Genomic DNA, 22,905 nt, shown 5'->3' on the forward strand with positions numbered 1-22,905 from the left:
GCTGCAGTGACGAATTTGGTTTCTGCGCACTTGCAGTGCTCACACCCGGTGTGGGCAAACGCTCACTTGTTTGTAAACAGCGTGTTGGCCTATCCTGCCAGCACTTTGTTTCCCCACATCAGACATGATACCTTATTTTTTACTTTTGTACTGCTCAGCTCGGAGCTGAAGAATTTACGAGTTGAATGTGCTGTACGCATCCAGAGAACATTGCTGAACCTGATTCCTCGACAGCCACGTGGTGGCCGCTATAGTGGCAGAAGCTGTTGGTTACCCCCCAGAAGAGTCAACTCACCTGTTCACTGAACAACCAAACTAATTGAATTCAATTGCAGTTCTATGAATAACGCATAGCAGGGATGAAATCTAGAGAACTTGACACAGTTAGCATGAACAGACGGTCAACTTTTATTTCATATTTTTCTTTATTAGCTGGAAAGCTATGATAAACTCTACAATATAGTGTAGTGCAATGTGGTTGTATGAGGCCCTAACCTCGGATGTAAACGTTTGATGTGAAAAACTATTAGCAAACTAGTAGGCATGTGCAAATAGTGGATTTTGTGTTTAAAGTGAATTCAAATCGAATAGTGGTTTTGATCGAATATTTTTAATCAAATATTTTAGAGTTTCTCTAGGCCTTTCACTACCGTGCACCATGCTTAAACGAAAATTCGGCTGAACTTGTGAAGGTTGTTCCCAACCTTCCACTTGTCCACTTCTAAGCTCAGTAATTATATAACTACATTTAAGAGCTGTGTCATGTAAACAACAAATTTGTCTCATTTATCCTAATTGAAGGGATTTATAAATCTGCTTGCTATATGAAAATATTATTCCTTCAATTACAAATTTGACAAGAAAGAACAACAAGCACGAATGATGAATGCAGAATGTCAAGACGTCGCTGCCCAACATATATTCTTGCGTAATCGCGGCGAGTTAGCTTCATGGAGTGGGCTTCTTACCGAGCACCTATGCACTGCAGAGAAGCAATACCCACAAAACCCGCGAGTTCTGCAGGTATTGCTTCCTCGCAGTGCAAAAGTGCTCGGTAAGAAGCGCAATGAACGGGGCTAACCTGCCACGCAAATACACAATTGTAAGTTGACCCCCCCCCCCCCCCCCCCATTGCACATCTCCAACACGCTGCAAACAAAAAATCTAAGAGCCTAGAGAAAATCAAATAAACACTGGTTTTGTTGATTTCCCGTCCCATCCAGCACAAAAATGTAAAGGCAGACAGCTAAACACCGTCACGTGTTATTCGGCTTAAGAAACCCGCAATAGTGGTTGCTTTCCAGGCCACCCTGAGCCCCGATTACCCAGAAACAGATCCCTCGATAACATTAGAGTGCCTGGAATGAGTCTCCAACTACAGTTGAACCTCAATTTAACGAAACCCGATTTTACGAGTTTTCCGATTTAACAAACAAATTCGGATTCCCCGCGCAGCCTATCCCGAAGAACGTCTTTCTCGACTTTACAAAGTTCTTGATTTAACGAAATAATTAGGGGGTCCCGGTGACTTCGCTAAATCGAGGTTCAACTGTAGTGCATCTCCCGCGATTTGGGCAGCGGTACGTCAGCGGAGGTAGACACAACCGACACCTGTCCTGCGGTAAGTCACTCTGCAGCCTGCGGGTCGAAGGAAACTAAAGCAGCTATGGGTTGGAACATCGTGACGACAGCAACCGTCGCGTTTGCTTGTCGCCTTCCTTGCCAGCCCTTCTACAACCAACGGGCGGGATCGCGACATTTGACGGTATAACCCGCGGAACCCCCGCGACGTGTTATGCTGTGACGACGACCAGAGATTTGTACCGAGCCCCGCAACGACACTGCACTTTGGGACGCTCACCCGAGTACCCCGGAGAGCTGGCAGAGTCGAGCTGATGCCGCGCAATGAGCAGGAAAATCTTGCGGGCGTTGGGCGTCAGGCTGCAGAAGACGTGCTGCAGAGAGCCGAGGGTGCTGGCGGCGCAGCTCTTGAGGGGCTCCAGGCTAGACTCCAGCACATACGGCTCAAACGTTGTGGCGTTGATCCAGACAAACCGGTAAGCTCTGGAAGTCTCCTGGTCCCACACTGTTTGAGGGTAAAACAAGAGGCGAGCCAACCAATGTACCAACTTTCCAACAAACACTCGACCCTAGGGGCAACAAACCATTTTCGATCCCAGTCACTGGGTTTGATCCCTACTAACCCTAACCGAGTGGACTGTGATTTCGATAGGCCCAGCCAGCGTAGGTGCAGTTTCAAACGTTGCTGGTGGCTAAATTCTCGTCTTTTCCCGCTGTATTTCGTGTTTCATAATACAAGTACTTTTCCGAGGACATTAAGAAAGCATTGTACAAATTCGAGAAAACAAAAAAGCAAAAAAAAAGAATACTGTAAACTACTTTTGTTGAATACGCGCGCAACAGTTTGAATGCAACTGGAATGTTATTTGTCATTTTATCTTTTTTTTTTACGATAAGTTTTGACGCCTTCGCTTAATTAGCCCCGTGTCAAACGATGAAGCGCTTAGCTGTCGAAAATAATTTACACCAGAAGGTAGCCGAGAGGCATGCATTTTTCACGCTCACAAATAATGTGTTTACCAATGGACAGGACACGGACATACAATTTAGCAAGTGTTAATGTTCGAACAATATATTGTATGTACCATACAATGCAACATTATCTGAAAAAAAAAAATTATTTGGGAAAGATCTCAAATAAAACAGTCACAGTTGACGACAGTCAAATCTTGACAATCGGACAAAATCCAAAATGACTTCGTTCTGGGGCATATTTTGGGGAGAGCTTCCCATTTTCATACCAGCACCAAGGCAAAGGAACGGGCGCGACTGACTCCAACCCGAACAACTATTTTGGGCTATGACTGAGAAGGAATCTACCGTAATATCCCGAGTCATCGCCCATCCCCGAGCCATCGCCCACCCCATTTTTTGGGCCAATATCAATTTCCGAAAAAACACAGAGTCATCGCCCACCCCTTCAAATACCCCAGCGCGGACTCTGCGATCCGCGAACACTCATCCTACCCGAATGACGCGGCCGCGGACCTTACAGTTGGAGGACGTCCGTGACAAAGTAAAACGAAGGAGGGAAAGACACTTCTTTATGTTTACGCATTTCCTCCGTGAGCGACCCCAAAGTGGTCGTGTATCCGTGCGAAAAGAAAACGATGGAGATAACAAATTAAGAGTTTGTTAATGTAACCGCGGAGTGTTAGGTCAAAGTCTGTCTCCGCCGAAGTAAGGTCACCGCGAACCCGCTCCTTCTTCCCGCCCGTCGCGACCGCGGTTGTGCAATATTTTAGGCAAAGCCAACGCGTAAATAAAGCTTCGCTGGAACGCCCTACACAGACGTTTGCAGAGCGTCCCAACCGTGCATTGATAGCCCGCCGTGCACGGACGCACGTATGTACGCGCCAAACAAGAAAGTTGCGCAAGAGCTCGCGATTGACAAGGCGCCCGACTTGGCCCGACGAAAAAAAATTTGCCAACGCGACCGCCGGCTTTCCCGCTTTCCCAGCATTGCTCTTGGTCGCTCCTTTGGTCCGCTCGCTCGCTCGCTCGCTCGTTGCGCCTGGTCGGTTTTTCTATTTTCTTGTAGACTTTTCTTTTTTTTTTTTTACTAACTAGGAGAACATAGTGGTGACATTCTTTCACGGAACAAACGTTCGCGCTATATGCAGATCGGCGGTGTTTCTAGCGCGTATGCAAGCAACGGACTTCGCTATAGTAAAATATTCTTTCGTGAGCTTTTTTTTTCGATAAAACAATGAAACTAAATCAAGTTTTGAGTTTGATGTATCTCTTGTGCATCAGCGCTAGATACGCAGAGAAAAATAGGCGGTTTTTTCCGCTTTATTTCAAGTGTTTGTGTTCACCCACCGAGACATGGCCCACCCCACTTTTTTAATGAATTTCAGGCGGTAGGGGGGTGGGCGATGACTCGGGATATTACGGTATACAGATTATCTCTGGGAGGGGGGAGAACAATTATCATTGTTCGTAAAATCGCGTCGAGGGCCATTCAACGTCCTTCCCCTCCGTTTCTCATGAACGTTAAGCAGAAACGCTTGAATGGCAAGCCCTTACCAGCCCTATTTCTCAGAGTGGAAGATGACACAGAAAAGGTATGCAGCATCTATCAGAAAAATAAACTGGAAACTTTCAAGAGGGGCCAGAAAACATTGAATGCAAAACTGCAAAACATAGGTCGAGAATTGTGCTGAGCGGTTTTCCACAGTCCAAGAGAGTGGCAAAAAATTTCTAGCTGATAGGGGGCACAACTCACACCAGCCGCATCAGCATCAGCAACATGGCGGCGGCCTAGGAGTGTTTTTTCGGAAGGTGTATAGTTTGTGGACTATACACATACAGTAATCAACGGGGCGGCAAAAGAATTCAATATAATATAAGCGGTAATTTGATAAAAGGGATAGAGCCAAAAAAAAGTGCCAGCAGCCTTGAAGGTGGACGGCAATGCTGCAGAACACTCTGATCGTATATTTAATGGAACAAAACTTACTTATCGACATCTTGTGGCAGCTTTACTGAGTAAAAAAAATAATTAAGTGGAGTTTGCCGATAATTTCATCCGGGCATCAGTCCTCTTCAAACTGCCCTTGGCATCGCAAGAGCGCTGTCACCGCTGCTGCACTTCACTTTGTTTCAAAGCAGCCATAGGATGTTTCGCGTCTCCCCAGTCGTCAGCGTGTCCCAAGCGCCACTCCGACATCACTTCGTGTTTACCCTGGCTGCATGCAAGGTCTACGATCACAGCAACCATGGCAGAAGCAACGGGAACGTCCGCATCGACAAGCGCGAGCGAATCAAAGTTATCCTTGGTGGCTTTGCCAATATGTTTTCATACACTCCTGTATAGATTGTTGCAGCTAGGGAAATCGTGCATCGGCTGAGCAAGCATGCTCACAAGAGAAAATATGACGCGCGCGAAGCAGTTGGTGACCTTTTATCTTCGGGTCGCGGGTGCGCTTTCTGCTGCACGAGAAACTTCTCGAACCCATCCGATATGCCTCACTTGTTCTGCAAAATGGTGGACAGTGTCAAAAAGCCGATGCCGGAATGTCAAATTCTTAGGCGATTTCAAACTTGGGCCAGCCGCTTTTCTCAACCTCGCAGATCTAAGCGACTTTCGGTAAGCACTCCCAATCTCCCATATGACGCACGTCTATGCACAGTACGCGGCAAGCGCGAGCGTCGGGGGCTTTTGAAGAGATGATCTCCCCTGGGCTCCATCGCTCCCTTGATGGCTTGACCCGATTCCGACAGGAGTCGGGCAGCGTCGACCGCGGGCGCCATGAGTAGCATCGGAATGTCGACACTGCTCCCTGCCCGCATCGGCGCAGTCACCCGTTTACTCCGTTTTCCCAGTTTGCCTCAATGGAAAAGGGGAGGGGGTTGGGGTGAACGGAAGGGTCTTCGTGCACCTCCATGTAGGCTTGCGTGTTTTCGGTACCTCGGCCTTCATAATAAGAGCGGATGGCTACCGATACACTTCGAATAATCCAGTTAAAAATGTGTGCAATCAGTCAGGTTGAACTTTGATAAAAGCAATAATTCGAAAAAAGCAATTTTGTTATAACAAGGGAATACTGTACATAAAAATTTTACATTTTAAGCGGTGCGGACTATCCGCAGGTGCGGACCAATACAAGAATGTGTTTTTTCGAGGTTGTTCATTAGGACGAGACAAGGGAAGAATTTTGTCAACAACAGAGTATGTTAAAGATAATTTACGTTTGATACAAGCTTTTTTGTGAGCTAGTAAAGCAAGCATTCCTCGAGATGCGCTGTGTACGAGAGGTGTTAATAAAGTTTGGATTATCAGCATCAAAAATAAAAAAAAGGGGAACAAAGCGGGTGTCAAAACGACCGTGCAAGCCTCTAGTTTCGGCACAGCATGCGAAGCGCAAGTTCGTGTGCTTCTTGTGCAGGGGTTGCGGCGTTGTAAGAGTGCAAAGTTCTGATTGGCTCCATTGGAAGAATAGTGGATAGACCTCAATGCTAGCCGCCTTGAGGTCTACCCACTATCCTTCCAATTGAGCCAATCAAAGCTCGGCGGTCTGACGTCACCGCAACCCCGGCGCAAGAAGCAGACGAACTTGCGCTCCGTATAAACATTGCACGCTATAGTGAGTCTGGAATCAGCGCACAAATACTTTGCAACAGCCTGCATATGACAAAACCTTCTGCGCACTGTGTTTTGCGGCTTCTGTCCCCCATGCAAAAAGACCTCCGGAAAGAAGAGCCGCCGAAACGTTGCAGCTGTGTGAGAGCGACCTTGATAGCTTTTTCAAAGTCCTTATCACTATGAGTGAGCATTAGGTTCACAACTATGAATGACTGTTGGGTTCACCACTATGATCCAGAGACAACGTTAAAAAGCAAACAGTGGCAGCAATGTGAACTCACCCTCACCGAATAAGGCCATGATTATGCCGCCATAGAGAGAGGTCGCGCTGAGCGTGTTTTGGGACTGTCATGGTGTTCTTTTATCAGATTATGCTCACAAAAGTAAAACGATCACAGGAAACTATTATCGTGAGCTTCTGACAAAGTTGCAAGAAGCCATCGAGGCAAAGCAGAGGGAAGCTCATGAAAGGCACCCGTCTGCTTTGTGACAGTGCCCCGGATCACTCGGCACAAGCAACGTTGTCATTTTTTCTCTTTAGGTTACGAACTTTTGCGTCATCCCCCATGTTCATTCTATCTCCCACCTAGTGATCTCTTCCTCTTCCCTCGCACGAAGGCTCTAAAGCATAGAAAGCCTTTCAAGGACGACAAACAAAAGTGGAGCACTTCCTGAACACTCAAAACCAGGAGTTTTGTAACAGCAGTCTCCAGCAGGTTGTCCATCACCAGCAAAAGTGTGTGACTTTGGGTAGCAAATACCTATGTAGAGGAAGACTGAACTCCTACCCAAGTTTCATTGCTGAATCTCTGTTCCTTTCTGACAATAATATGAACTTTATGAGCACCCCTCATATAATTTGTGTGCAGACTGGACATCAGGTGCAGCCTATGCACGGGGCATGGACCATCTAGGGAAACATTTAGTGTTCACCCGACATTTGCCCTTGCAGACATCCTGAAAATGTGGCAAGTAAAATGTAGCATCGGCAAAAAGGACCCCGCTATAAAGATGGATCGGTGTTGAGCTGAGGCTCGTGTGTTAGTTGCGAGCTGACATCCACAGTGCATGAGGGGCCCATGCCAGCTTGAGAAATACAGATTAAATATTTGTACTACAAAATTTTTAGTGCTTCCATCAAACCCCTCCTGAAATAAAACAAGTGAATTTTGAGGGTTTACGTACCAACCCCACAAGGGGCGTCCAGCATGTCCTGGCAGAGGACTGAGGATTAATTTCAACCACCTGCCTATCATCTGGCGTGCAAACGAAAGCTCGGTTACATGGCACAATCTTTACAGTGAGCCTTTGTCAGATTGAGGCACACTGGATGGCAAGCAATATATATGTCTAATCAACACAGCACAGATGCAGGATTCTGCCTGTGAAAATCAACATGCGAGTGCTCTATTCGTCTTGTGGTTTTTTTGTCTCAACTGAAGGCGATCGGTGTGTCATTCTTGTTGTAAATCAGAGTTTGTTGTAGCTTTGTTCGAACTTCGCAGATCCTCCGTGCACTATGAAACAAAATATGCCTCATTTTATTTTTAATTTATTTTTGCATCGATTCATATAAAAAAAGGACCACAAAGAAAGCATGCAAAATCACATTTATAAAAACCTAGGACAGAATATGGAATAAAAAATAAAAAAACACTGCTCTAGGAGTCTTCTTACTGCGATTGTGTATGCATCTGCCATTGGTACAGTTGGTTTGAAGCTATAATCTGGCCAGCAATTTTATATTTTGTGGTTGAAATATATAAAAAATGCTGAGCAGTTCCTCATAACATAATTGCTCTCGACAAGGTCCTACTGCACTTTAAAGGGAGCAACATAAAAGATTCTGCTTCGATGTAGGCATGTTGAAGAGGCCACACTCACAGAGCGAAGCATTCACATGGTCCACGGAGGCAACGATGTGGATGTGCGCAACCGCCGACAGCCTGGAAAGCACCGCCTGGGCCTTGGACTGCCTCAGGTTTGGGCCGTCTATGTTATTGATCAGCAGGTAGAGTTCGTCAGCATCTGGGGCGAAAATTGAGTTCAGACAGGAGGACCGGCGCACTGCAGAGAAGCAACACTCGCGGAAGCGAGCTCTGCGGGTATTGCTTTTCCACAGTGCAGCAGTACTCGGAAAGAAGTGTGCTCAAAAGGACCGCAAGAACAAAAAGTATGAATTACACGAAAACTCCATTCAAATTGAGCGGCTTACAAATACATTGAAAACATAGTGGGATAACCAAAATTTTGAAATTAGTTTAAATTAACCAGATGGATGAAATATCCGAGCTTGAATTATTGTGAGCCTACTGTAATCTAGACATATCAAATGTCTACGTTATTAAGTTTCTTAATAAATAATGTTTATATAGGAATTAATAATGTCTATTAATGTCTAGATTATTATTTATTAAAAATCTAGACATACTAAATGCATTTTTTCCCCATTCCATTTTTTCGATAAAATTTCCATTTTAATCAATTACTGTTTCGTAAGAGGACTAAAGGAACGGCTCATTTTTGTTTTTCCTGTCTGAATTTTAATGAGGAAGGAGCCTGTGGAATTAAGACTTGGCCGAGGACATGGAAGATGTAAAACTTGTTTTAAATGAAGAAAAATGTTATTATAAAAAGATAATTACTTTTAGCAAAATCTTTTTTGCAGGAGCACTGCTTAGATATTCTGCTTTATAGTATCTAGGAAAAAGAAAAATGCTGAAGACTATACTATTTTTGTACCTGTAGATTGACTAAACGATAATGGTGTGTCCCCGAGAGAAACTATCATAATTTGTTTGACAATTAATGTATGAAGTTTCAGCTTTATTATGACTAGCAGTCTACACGTGTAATGTCATTCATTCTAAGCTAGGGGTTTATAAAAGTGGACCCTCCTGAACCAGAGCCACCCTTTAAAACTTCTCACAAACATGAGAAGCTAGTTGAAATGTATCGCGAGTAAGACCCAGTTGCAGCCGTTAGTCGCTTGACTTGTTCGTTTTAATCATGGCTCCCGACTGACCGAGACCCGTGCTCTTTTAAACCGCGCGCTTCCAGCACGCGGGGACCGTGCGCTTCCCAACATGTCCCGCCATCTGCTATAGCATAAGCTGATATATCACATCTTCCCCTCACTTGGCTGTGATCCCGTATCTTGTGGGCGGTCTTCGCTCCCGCGTTCCTGCCCGGATGGGCATAGCCACAGGTTCGGACAGTTCGTGGCCTTCTGCACTTATCGGGTCAGGCTGCTGAGGGTGTATCACTCGACCGACGCACAGCTAATAGCCTTGGTCATATGTGGTCCATGTGCCGTCGAACTAGTCCGTCTTCTGTCTGGATTATCCATGACCGCGAACCCAAGCGCTCTGTGATGACCCCCGACATCCAAGTTCGTCCACTTGGGAACTTCAGAACCCATACGGATTGTCCCACCATAAACTGGCGTGGATTTTCGGTTGTCGCTTGTGCATTGTCCTTGGGTACGCGTATCCGTCTCTCAAGTAGAGATGGCAACTCTCGTCCAAACATCATTCACGCTGGTGTCTTGCCTGTCGCCGTGAGCACTGTGGTATGTTGCTTGTAGAGGAACCGTGGTAGAAAACACTTCAATTCCTCCCTTTCTCTTTTAGCAAGTGCCTGCTTCAGCTGCTGCACCATCCGTTCCGCTTGACCGTTTGTTGCGGGGTGGTACGGCACACTTGTGACCGGCAAAACTCCATTTAGGCGGTAAAATGTCTTTATCTCATTGGAAACAAAAGCCGACCCATTATCAGATACCACTTTCGTGGTACACCAAACGTCGCAAAAACGTTGCGTAACTCGCAGATAACGGATGCTGAGGTCATACTCGAAATAGCACGTACTTCAAGCCTTTTAGTGAACGCATCCACAATGACCAGGAACACTTTTCCGTCCACCGGTCCCGCAGTCTACATGAAGGGTGTCCCACGGAGTCGACGGTCTTTCCCATGTTGGGCTGCTTCCTTTGGGTATCACTTTCTGGTGTCGCTGACACGTGTTGCACTTGGCCGCACAGGACTCAATCTCCTTGTTGATCCCCGGCCACCGGAGGTAACTTCGGGCGCAAGCCTTCATGGCGCCCACTCCCCTGTGTCCTGCATGTACCAAGGCTAACGCCTCTGGTCTCATAGAAGTGGGAATTACGATGCGCGATCCCCAGATTAGGCAACCTCGGTGTATTGATAGTTCCGCGGACTTCATCTTGTAGGCTGTGAAACGCTCGCCAGCTAGCTTCTTGACCTCTCCACTCTTGACTGCTTGTAGAACTTCAGAAAGCGTGGGGTCCACAGCAGTCTGGTCTGCAAGGTTTTTAGCTGTCATGGGAGGCTTAGTCAGTGCTTCCAGCATAAGAACGTCCCCTGGTGGTCGCGGTTCATCTTCACTTTCTCTTAATGGTAGTCTGCTCAACGCGTCTGCGTTTTGGTTGTGCTTTCCTGCTCTGTAGACGAGTTCGCAGTCGTATGCAGCTAATTTGACACACCATCGTGTCATGCGCGGTGACAGAACCGCTGGCACTGGAGCTCTCGGACCCATAATCCCAAGCAAAGGCTGATGGTCAGTGGATACCGTCACGTGACGTCCGGCAAGATATCGGTGGAAACGTTGCATGGCAAACACAATCGCCAGTCCTTCTTGATCCAATTGCGAATAGTTCTTTTCCGCTTCTCCCAAGGTTCTCGAGGTAAACATGATGGGAGCTTCGTTTCCGTCTTTGTCTGGCTGCGCTAAAACCGCTCCAACGCCATACGGTGACGCGTCGCATGATACCACCAAGCCTTTCTTCTCGTCATAATGTGCTAACACCGTTTCCAGTGTAATGGCTTCTTTCAATTGTTGAAAAGCTTCCCAGTGCCTTTTGTCCCATTTCCAGGGAGCGTCTTTTTCGAGGAGAGCGTAGAGCTCCTTTGCAATGGTTGCCCGATTTGCTATAAATCGGTCATAGAATGCCAACAGGCCGAGAAACGACTGCAAAGTTGTGCGATTCGTTAACTCAGGCATCTCCTTGATGGCTTTGAGCTTATCGTCGGTAGCATGAATGCCTGTAGCATGAATGCCTGCCACATCAATGATGTGTCCAAGGTACCGCACTCGATCAACTGCGAAACGACACTTTTCCCTTTTGAGACGAAGGCCTGCTTGGGAAAGTCGTGATAGTACCGTATTGAGCCTTTCCAGATGTTGCGATGATGTTGATCCGCTGATAATTACGTCATCTAAGTATATTCCGATTCCAGAAATCCTGCTAGCACTGTCTCCCTAAATCATTGAAAAATCGCCGGAGCTGCTGAAATACCGAAAGGCATCCTCTTGACCCTAAAAAGTCCCTTCGTGGTGTTGATGGTCAACACGTTTGCAGTCTCAACAGTCAGGCTCAGTTGTTGATAGGCCTGAGTGAGATCCAGTGTTGAAAACACTGATCCGCCCTGGAGATTCGCTAGTATCTCGGAAATCGTAGGCATTGGGTACACCGGTGTCCTTGCTTCTTTATTGACTGTGCTACGGTAATCTCCACACAATCTGATAGTGCCATCTTTCTTCCGTACGACTACGACTGGCGTGGCCCACTCCGAGTGTTGAGTTGGTTCGAGGATGCCCCGATTTTGGAGCATCTGAATTTCAGCCTCCACTGCTGTCCGCATCGCGAACGGCACCGGTCGTGCCTTGAGAAAATGTGGCTTGGCATCTTCTTTCAACTCCGGGTGCACAGGTGGGCCATTGTGTCCGGTGATCTTGCAGTCGAAAACTTTGTTGTGTGTGCTTAGAACCCTTGCAACGTTGTCGTTGGCACTTCCGTTGTGTATTCCGCTCACTCGGATTCTTAGTGCTTTGAACCAGTTCCTTCCTAGCAGGTTGCAGCCCCTTCCTCGAGTCACTAACACAGGTAGTACATAGTCCTCGGACTTGTGTCGTACCTGGACATCGGCTGTGCCGAGCACTTCCACTCCTTCCCTGACCAGGTGTGTAGGGTCACATCTTCTTGGCCTAGCCTCGGAGGGTGTTTTGGCTACATCTGATGATATGTTTCCTCGTTGATGATGGTGCAGGCCGCTCCCGAGTCCACCTCAAAATTCATGACTCGATTTTCAATTTCTAGCTTGATCATGAACTTGGGTGATGTACTTGATGCTCGCACAGCATTAAGCTCGTATAGATATGCCGAAGTTCCAAGGCAATCATCTCTGGTTTCAAATGCATGATCTTCTTTTTCGATGATTGTGTGGAGTGGGGGTATTTCTTGAGTCCTGTCCTCGCGAAGCAAGTCTTTTCAATGTGGCCCGTTTTGTGACAGAAGTTACATCGCGCGTTACGGAATCTGCAGGAAGCAGCGGAATGCTGTTCCTGGCACCTGTAACATCTGGTCGATTCGGATGTTCTCCTTTCCTTAATGTCTCTTTTTTTAAGTGCTGTCTTCTCTTTCTGGATTTCGTGAATTTTGAACTTCTCTGCTTTCAAATCCTTTTGATGCTGAGCGGCGCTCTCTGTCCGCAGCGCCATGTCGTGCGCCTTCTGAAAGGTCAGGCTTACTTCTGCAAACAGTCGCTGTTGTAAATGTTCGTCGCGCAGGCCGCACACAAAATGATCCCTCAAAATTACCTCGAAAGGCAGCAACGTTGGGTTCAGCTCTGGCTGTCGAGCAGGAGATTGTGCTTCGCCTGCGGAACCTGCGTTGCTGGTGCTAGCTGTGACCGCCGCTGGGGTTGCCGTCAGAACTCCGAAATTGCAGTCGGCAGAAAGCTTCTTTAAAGCTGCGACATAGCTCGATATCGACTCGCCGACCTGCTGGTCTCTTCGCTGAAACCTCGTCCTGCTGAAAAGCTCCGACGGCCACGGGTCGTAGTGTTTCTTCAATGTCGCCATGAGCTCGTCGAAACTGACCTCACCAGGAGTCTTTGGTGCCACGAGCGCTCGTACAACTTCGTAGGTTTTTGCTCCGCAAAGGGTCAGCAGTAAAGCCCTCTTCTTTGTAGGCTCCAGCACTACGTTTGCTTCGCAGTAAAATCCAAGTCGCTCTGCCCAAGACGGCCACGCTGTTCCACCAAATTCTTCCAGCTTGCCCTGGGTAGCCATCGTTCACTCGACCTTGTGGTGTCCGTTCACTGACCTCGTCGCCAAAAGTGTGATGTATCGCGAGTAAGACACAGTTGCAGCCGTTAGTCGCTCGACTCGTTCGTTTTAATCATGGCTCCCGACTGACCGAGACCCGTGCTCTTTCAAACCGCGCGCTTCCAGCACGCGGGGACCGCACGCTTCCAGCACGCGGGGACCGCGCGCTTCCCAACATGTCCCGCCATCTGCTATAGCATAAGCAGATACATCACACTAGTCACAAGAAATCTGAAGGCAACCAGCTAGTACCTTCTTCGGAGAAGTGTTCGACGATGTGGTCTACTTGTCCCGCCAGGCCGGGCGCTGGCGACGAGTCTTGTCCTATAACTTGGCGAATAATGGTGGTGAGAATCTGAGGTAAAAAAAAGTGGACGTGCACGTTAAGTGTTGAAATGTATGCATTGATCCTGAAGTGAAGAGGCCAGTGCCACTTGTGAGGCTGCTAAGTCATCCAAAACGTTACTTATCTTCTTTCTCTCTTCCACTTAATAAAAAATAAAAAATAATTAGAACATAGTGCTGTGATAATTGTGAGCAATGTCCCAAAGCTACAGAAGTGTTGTAAGTTGGGCGAGTTGGTATGATGACATGATGAACAGAACAGCGCACACAAAGACAAGGACAGAGAAAAGGGACATGCAGGACACACAAGCGCTGACTCGCAACTGAATTTATACACAAAATTCAGTTGCGAGTCAGCGCTTGTGTGTCCTGCATGTTCCTTTTCTCTGTCCTTGTCTTTGTGTGTGCTGTTCTGTCCATCATGTCCCAAAGCTAAAAGGCCTCATCACACTGAGCAGGCTACTACTACCAGTGTAATTCGCAAATTTCGTGGTACCTCTTGCAAAGTGAGGCCCGGGTTGAACCCATTGACCGTGACACAGAACGACTCCGAAAGCATGTCATCCTTGAAGCTCTGCAGAAGCTTGATCTTGGAGCCAGGTCCGTGGAGGAGCAGGTTGAAGCCTTCCCTTCAGAACGACAAAATTAAGTGATGCAATTTAATATACAGAGAGTGCTATACCCAACTACGTACTTCACATTTTTCAGGCACGGCTAACACGCATATGCAGCATTGTAGGTTTAGATCTTGTATAGAAGTGCATATAAGTCTTCGCAACAGTTATAGGGGTCACACATCAATTCCTTATAAGCAGTGCCCATTGGGAGGTGTTCTTGGGAGTCAAACTCGCCTGTGGTTTATTCCGGTCTACTGACACAAGGGGCACGGCTGCTTGTTTCTTCCAAGGATTGGAAAAAGCCAAAGTGGCAAGCAGACTACAGCTACCAGCCAGGTGGGCCCAGATTTTTCTTCTACCTGCTCAACTGGTGCACTATCTGAACAATGTGCCACATTTTATCGCCTGTACCTGAAAAGTACCTCGAATTTCTGCTCTCGCTTTGGCCCTGTAAGCTTGGGGACTAGCAGCCAGGTTTTGTCATCCCTGCAAAGAAACTAGCAGCAGTGCCGGCTGGGCTGAAAGACAAAACTAAGCAATAAAACTACATTTATTTTGCTTTGCAAATGACAACAATCATGTTCCAAGGAATCGAAAAATACTCGGCGCCTATGTATAGGAGATGGGAGAATCTCCGGAGCATCAGCCACAACAGCCATCTTGAATTGCGAGAGCAGACAAAGCACCGTCATGAAAATCCCAGAAAACGAAGGTATGAATGAAGCAGGCCCACCTCAGCAGCGCCCACCACAGCGAGAAGCGAGTCCTGTGCTGCCGGAGAAGCGCTTTGCGGTGCGTGGCGTGGGGGTCACAGGCCACTTCTAGGATGCGGTTTATCTCGTCAGGGGCCATGACGGGCCTGCCAAGCTTGGACAGCGTGTGATTGGACGTGTTGCCCTTCCCAGAAAGCGAGAAATAGCCCTTGCCACTTTCGTCGTAGGGATCCTAGGGACGAAACCGAGTGAATCGTTACAAAACGTCAGATGCTCTGCAAGTGTGCCACGACGTTCCTTTCAACTACTGCCGCATGAAATCCATCAACTGTAGGGTCAGCGATTATGAAACTCTGAGGACTCGTTCACACTCTTGCAACCGAGTACGACCGAGAGAGACAAGGTCTGTTAAAACTTCTTACAAGTTTTTAGGACGAGGGTACACACTGGCATTCTGGCACCATCTATGCGGTGACCCTGGAATTGCATTTTACAAGAGCTGGAGCCTCATAAGTTCTGGCTATGCCACTGGATGGAGGTTCCTTTTGTTCTGCAAGGTATGCAGTGCAGTCAAATAGAAAGTGACAATTGCTAGCAGTGCAAAACAAAAACCATCAAAGATGATTTCAGAAATACAGGATGTATGTGGCAAGTCAAAGAGTCGGAGTTGTTGTAAGCTCGGTTAAAGAGCAGGAAGTTAGTCTGCCAATGGCACCCGGTGCTTTCGCTGTAGATGGGCAATTTGGCTAATGCGATGCAACTGCCAACCTACGGCCCTAATCTACACGGCAGGATCGAGGCCGCCTGCTGCCGTTGGTCAACTCCACACAGCCGACCAACAGCAGCAGGCGGCGATGGCCCGGTCCCTCGGTCCCGCCGTGTAGATTAGGGCCCCTGGAGTCTTTAATGTGCATCCCACAGTAGGGATTACACGAATGCACGCAGGCATGATGCTCATCCAGATCAAAATGGGGTAGGGATTGATCCTCTGCAGTGAAAGCTCTTTCGCTCCACATTCTCCGAGCTGCGGCAGGCGAAAACACGCTCGGTCACCAAAAACCTTTTCAAACCGACTAATTATGAAAACAATAGTGGATGTAGGCAGCTGCAACTAAGCACAGCTGCATAAACACGCTCATTAAAAGCTTGATTGCCACAAGATTCACCATTTAAAAGAGCAGCGCCGCGACAGGATGAATAAAAGGACTACCCCATATACTGAGTCGACGCTCACCGAAGTAGACGGACAACATGTTACCCAAGCGCTTTGGATTCGGAGGGAACCCCTGGCAGGAAGTGCAATTGATACATTTTCCTAAGAGTCTTTCTAATCCCCTTGTAGTAAAATTAGTGTGAAGCCTATTTTAACAGCACAAGATCAGAAATGAACTTGCATCTCAATCTATTGCCTGTGAATATAGGGCAATAATGACAAAGCTTTAAAAAACTAATTAAAAGTGTGGGCTACTTATAAGAATGAAAAATAGACATCAAACTCTAGTAACATGATGGTTAATTTACTTAAAATATTATAAAAACCAACTTGAGTCAAGAACCAACAATATTTTGCCTTTTGCCTATAAGTGTGGGTGCAAGACTAGGGGCCCCCGTATGCTAAGGAACATTTCAACTACACTCTAGCTCCGAGGCATCGCCATTCTCCGCACACTTTTAGTTCTTGACTGCACACTAACTACCACATTAATTGTCTGCTCAGTTACCAGAGAGTACCGTGCAAGGCCCGTATGCACTCACCATGTCAGCACTGTTCCTTTTCTCATCATCGTCATCAGACGAGGACTTGTCACTATCCGACTCGGCGGAACTGCTGCCACGCTCCTCTTCTTTCATCTTTGACAGATCTACAAGTAAAACAATAGAGTTGATTGACTAGATCAGTGGTAACCAGGCTGACCCGACCTAAGAGCCGCAAGCAGAACCACAAAACTTCCAAGAGCCGGGGGCGGCGGGGGGGGGTGCAAACTTTTGTTTAGAGCAATCAATGAAACTCGAACTACTTTCAATCCATCAGAGTCAAAAGCAGTGCAACTGTACGTAAGGTAGCAGTAGCACAAGACTACCAAACCGCAACCTGTCTTTCGATTTAAAACCCGTTTGATTTCTCGTTTTGGGAAAATTCTCATGTGACCGGGAGGGAGGCGGGGAAGTTGGCGAGAAAGGGGGGGGGGGGGGGGTGTTAGGGAAGGGAACCGCGAGCCGCACTTTAACACGCGAAGAGTCGCAGCTTGGCCACCTTTGGACTAAATAATTATTTATGAATCTAGAGTATCTAATGTAGTCATTAAAGCATTAGATTAGTGAAATGTACTCATTGGAGACACCAACTCTGACAATAAACTTTGGTGTATGAAGATTGTGCGTGTAAAATGTGAAAAAGCATGGATGCCATGTTCGCACCAGCTGTGTCACACAGTTTATCTCGGTGCACAACAACAAACCATTTTCTGAATTAGCCGTTCAAAGGCGCCTGGTTAGAACATGCGTGCCCACAGGCAACAGCAAAGGGAGCTAGATCCTGTTGACTCCACTGAGCTACTGTGACCTAGGTAAGCCTCTCAGATGTCGTTCTTGTTCCCATTGTGGAACAAAACTTCCCTCCCAAGTTCATAGAAAGGGCAAGAGGAAAGGAGGTCCTTCTGTTCTCACCTAGTAAAAGAAAGAAAGTCAAGTAAAGCTAGCTAAACTCAAACAATACTGACCAAACTGTGCTGCTATGCGTAACACATTAATGCATAATGCGTTAATGTGTAATGCATTAAATGATAATGACACAAGAAAAAAAACTTTGAGCCTTTCCACTCTGGTGAAGAAGGAAGACCAGCGAAGCTATACTATGGTGGAAATAAAGTAATGGCCGGCCGCAAGTCGGCAAGCCAGAGTGGAAAGGCTCGAAAAGTTGCCGCCATCTATGAGTGACGGCGGCAACCAGACAATTGACAAGCCGGCTGCCTGTCAATTGTCTGGACAGCTACTGCCAGAACTCTGGCAGCAGCTGTCCAGAGTTCTGCGTCATCAGGCCATTTGAGGACAGACACGATCCTGGGGAAACTAGCCCTTAACAGCTCCGCTGTAAAAACCAAGACATACGCATGTAATCAGTGCAATACAAAACATGGCATCATTTAAAGGGATACTTCAACGAAATTTGAAATATTCCCGTCGTGTTCAAAAATAATAATAATAATAATAAATATTTTATTGTCCCGTTTTCAACACAGTACATAGACCGGCCCGCAAAAGCATGGGTATGCTTGTCGGCGGGACCTGGCGTCCAACAGGTTGCTTACATAGTTATAACAAAGCATGCATTCTTTGCATGTAACTAAACAAACCCAAAACAAAGAGAACTATACCCGACAAGAGAACAAGGGAAAAACGTGGTCCATTTCAGTCACCTATCGTCAGGCAGCACCATTCTCTCAGGTCTTGTTTTAGTCTTTTTAGGGAATCCAGGTTATGAAGCTCTTCTGGTAACTTATTAAAATAAAAAGGAACATAGTATGACCTTGCATTCTTTCCATATTTAGTATAAATTCTAGGAAGAATGAACTTTTCTGTTCGCCTCAAAATTCGTTCCTTTGTTAAAGGAATTTTAAAATCACTCCTGAAGTAATGTTTCACTAAAATTACATAACAGTGCAATCTCTCAGTAGTTAACACTCCCGCTGCATTCAATTTCTTATTTTTCTCTACTTCTTCGTACATTGTCCCATATGTGATATTGCAAGCAATTTTATAGAGGATATTATCGATTTTTGATTTTTTATAGTTGGAACACATTCCGTATAGCGAGATTCCATAACGTAGGATAGACTCACCCAGTGCGTTATATACCCTCTTTCTCAGAGAAACGTTCGAAACACTACGTAACCTGTACAAATAGGCTGATACGGTTCTCATTTTTTTGATGATATATTCAACATGATCATTCCATAAAAGATTTACATCCAGATGAATTCCTAAATATTTGGTTGTTAGAACATAATCTAAAGGTACGCAGCTACAAGTTTTGCAACTATCTGAATGAAGAAACAGTGGAGTCGACAAGTTAACATGTTTGTACGGACTATGAAAGCACATCAACTTAGTTTTACTAGAATTAACAAAAATATGATTGTTAGAAAACCATGTCATTAATAATTCTATATCTTTCTGAAAAGTTGAAAGTGCGCTTGTTTCATCGCTATGTTCTAGTACCAGGGCTGTATCATCTGCATATTGATACACTCGAGATGCAAGAGATAGTGCTCCAATTTGATTTACGTAAATATTAAACAGTAAAGGTCCTATTGTTGATCCCTGTGGTACTCCCGATTTAATCCGTAGGTTGAATATGATCCACAATATCCGTAAATGACAATCGCACGTTTGTATTTTAAGCCTGGTGGCTGTATTATTCGTTATAAACGGCCCACTCTGGCAAGCGGTCGGAGAAGGCCCAGCGGAGACCACGTGACGTCCAACGCAATCGTGACGTAGGTCGTTTCGGGACGAGCAAAGCTACGGCAAGGCTGACGTCGAGAGGATGGCCTAGTCGTTCCAGCCACCGAAGCGGCTGCGTTTGTACAAATTTTGAGTGACGGGTTAATCTTCTATAATCTTGTAGGGGGACAATAGCGACTTCTGCGACCCACAGAAGGCATTCTCCGGAAAAGGGGAGTTCCTCCTTCCCTTCTCCTCTCGTCGTGGCCGGAGGCAAGACACCACCATCACTAGCTGCCAAGGTTCCTAGACGGGCATTACGAGCGAGGCGTTAGCGACATCCACCAGGTGCTCTTTGCTAATCAATTAATTTGTTTTAAAGTTCCTTTTCGAGACTTTTTTTACAATATATTGGTATGTTCGATGTGATACTGCTCCTTTGAACACATATAGACCAAAAAATGAGCGCCGAAATTTTGTTGCAGTATCCCTTTAATGGATGACATAGCAGCACAATTTAATCAATATCAAGCAAAACTACTTGCAAGCTGTTACCCTGAGACCATGAGTTAAAAAAGGTGGATTCCAAAATAAAAAAAGTTACTTGGTATCTTTCGATGTAATAAAAAATAAGAACTCCTGGCCAATCCATTTTGATTATTTCCGCATTGAAAACAGACAGCTTTGCAGGACCAATTAGAAACGGAAATCTCCAGCACATTATTGGTTGATCTTATTTTGCCGAAATCTGGATGTTATAAAGGGTACAGCCATTATAATATCCATCCATTCATCGATTAACTTTTTAGAAAACTTTTTCGGGTAACAAATAAATAGTTGTAATAACTGAATGACCAGCAGACAATTACATCGAAGCATCACGGAATTCTTTGGAACCAAAGTGGCATGGAGTTGTATTTAAAAAGACTAGGCAGCAAAAGATTATACTTTTTCTTTTCATGTATTTGCAGAATACACCTTAACACAGTCCTGTGGGTTAAATGGCAATCTAACTGCCGCCCTCCTGACAGTGGTAATGAAAATTTGGCATTCATTACACATATCAATTACGTACATCAATAGCAAACAAAGACTCTTTCTTTGCTGGTCACTGTTTGCTCTTTATTTGTTTCAGTTTAGATGGCAAGAATAGACTGTGGCACAGAAACAGCTGGACCATACAAGGTACGCTGTTTGAAATGTGTGCCAAAAAAACTTGCCTCGCTTAGACATTGTACCAAATGCAATAAAGGTTACTAAAGCACAGTTTCTACTGTACTGTCATGTGGAGTGGAAGGGGAGATTAAGCACTGTGCTCACCCTTCCCTCACTCCTCTCATCCCCCTTTCCACATGGTGCAACGCCATCGGTCACACCTGCTGCGACATCAAACTAACAGCTGTGCCTGCGGCTCTATTGCCGATGCACTCTCACACACCGGCACAAACCCCAACACCAACACCAGCAACGGAGGTCCACGAAGGGTTTTATATGTATGAAGCTATTGGTTGAAAACACTGATTGGAACCGAGGTCAAGACAAACACGGTTGCACCACCCATGTCACACTCAATGATGTGCGTGTTGAACTGTGGGAATGCACAGGCCACATGCCATCCGCTTGGGCATACGTCATCAACGCTTCGCTTCATCAACTACCACAAAGTTGCCATTAGTACGGCAGACTCAAACCATTTTCTCCAAAGTGGTCAGGCAGAAGTTCAGGAAGTACCTTTCGCCGCATATACACGTGGCAACAGATACTTCCTGTACATAACTTAGCTGTACATAACTCATTGAGTTGTCCTCACATAAACAGGAATAAAAAGAAGGCAGGAAAGAAAAAGTATGACAAATTTCCGTGGCCCATAGACGACACTCGTCGATATCAACGTTATTGAAAAGAAAAACAATCCGTAAGATAGGTTGTCCTTACTCTGCTTGATTTTCCTGCGGAGTCTGTACGGCGTCTCTTTCTGCACCGGGAGCTGAGAGGATGTCACCGAACTTTTCCGTCGGGCTGAAGTCGGAGTCTTTGGTGCCACCTTGACAGCTGGCAAGCGTGTGACAAAAAGAGCAAGTCTTCCATTCCATCTTGCACACATTGCATTGAAAAAAGTCGCTATGCTAGCATGACATTGGAGAAAAAAACAAGAAAAAGTATACTTGATAAGTTTAAACGGTGTCTTAATGTTGTCTAAGTTGTGCATTGAAGTGCGTAGGTTTAAACCGTGAATATGTCAAGCTTGAGCTCATGGCAGTGAGAGTTCCAACTGTGACCCTGCAGCGTATACTCCCATATCAACTGGCACAGCAGGTCCACTCATTTGGACGCACACACGATTCTAACAAAAGAGTCAAACTTACCACGTACAAAAGGTGTCAAAGGCTTTTAAGAAGAAAAATACTATGTTACACATGCGCATAAAACTTTGAGTACCGGTAATGAGAAGAGGCTCACCGACAGACCCCTCCCCAAGACACCGTGGGTGTAAACACCGTAAAATACTGGCCAAGTGCCCATGAAAAAGTTGGAGATGATCACAAAAAAAATGGGGATGGCAGTTCGTTAGCTCAGAGAGCAGACAAGTGCAAGGAGCACACGGTAGGGTAAGCCCCTGTTTGATCTGACTGAACAATATAAGAGCAATATTTTCACGAATGACAGGTGATGAGGCGACGAATGAACAGAAACTAAATGTTTAATTTTGCGAACTTGTGCCGAAAACAAAAATACAAATAGGTAGGGCGAAGGCGCCGAAGTAGCACGATCGAGCGCAAGGGCGAGACTGACTTGTATTGCATGATGCAGCTTCTTTTAAGCCTTTCCTGGGAGCCTAAAATAATCTGCCTTTATCCTTCTTGAACTATACATTCTGAGCATGAATAGTCTACCAGTTCTCCAACCTTCTCGAATCTTCCACTTTCATCAAGAAGGATGAAACGATGCTCAGTGCAGAGGATCGAATCCGAGCCACCTGCGTGAGCCAAACGCGCTGCCGACTCGGCTACATAAGCGTGCAGCATTACTCAACCCCCTTTGAAAAGCGCATTGCCCCGATGTAACACGAAACAAAACAAGGCAAATCAAAAGAATGGTAAACTAAAGGTCATCTGGAGCACGAAACATCCACAGTCCTATCGAGTGTAGAATGGCCCAAGTCAAACGACGTGAACAACCTCGGGTCGCGGTTGGCATCGTGATGATGCTTGCGTTCCGTTGGGCACCACTTCGCAGTTGAGCTCCCAAGGCGATGAATTACCTTGTACGGTTCAAAATACCGTTTGAACAGTTTCTCGCTATCGCCACAGCGATGGATGGGCGTCCACTCCTACACGCTGTCGCAGGGCCGGAGGTGGACGACCCGGCGACTAAGGCTGTAGCGGCCAGCGTCGACGCGTTGTTGGTCTTGAATCCAGAGTCGGGCAAGCTGGAGGACTTCTTCTGCCCGTTGGACCACCATCTGGGCGGTGTCGCACGCATCGTCACC

At 46.2% G+C, this 22,905-nt stretch overlaps 1 protein-coding gene across 1 annotated transcript in view; it reads right to left on the bottom strand.

Moving 5' to 3' along the window:
* The window catches only part of LOC8051441 (origin recognition complex subunit 2), a 41,462-nt gene that overhangs the window by 13,985 nt on the left and 4,572 nt on the right, over positions 1–22,905 (bottom strand). Inside the window, exons 4-10 of the mRNA XM_029967748.3 lie at positions 21,351–21,467; positions 16,728–16,834; positions 14,993–15,204; positions 14,139–14,271; positions 13,550–13,652; positions 8,054–8,197; positions 1,862–2,086 (exon numbers count right to left, since the gene is read on the bottom strand). Coding sequence (XP_029823608.2) covers positions 1,862–2,086; positions 8,054–8,197; positions 13,550–13,652; positions 14,139–14,271; positions 14,993–15,204; positions 16,728–16,834; positions 21,351–21,467 — 1,041 coding nt within the window. The remainder of the gene's footprint in view (positions 1–1,861; positions 2,087–8,053; positions 8,198–13,549; positions 13,653–14,138; positions 14,272–14,992; positions 15,205–16,727; positions 16,835–21,350; positions 21,468–22,905) is intronic.

This window comes from Ixodes scapularis, unplaced genomic scaffold (assembly GCF_016920785.2).
Source record: "Ixodes scapularis isolate PalLabHiFi unplaced genomic scaffold, ASM1692078v2 PGA_scaffold0__279_contigs__length_252992795, whole genome shotgun sequence".
NCBI classification, from domain to species: Eukaryota; Metazoa; Arthropoda; class Arachnida; order Ixodida; family Ixodidae; genus Ixodes; species Ixodes scapularis.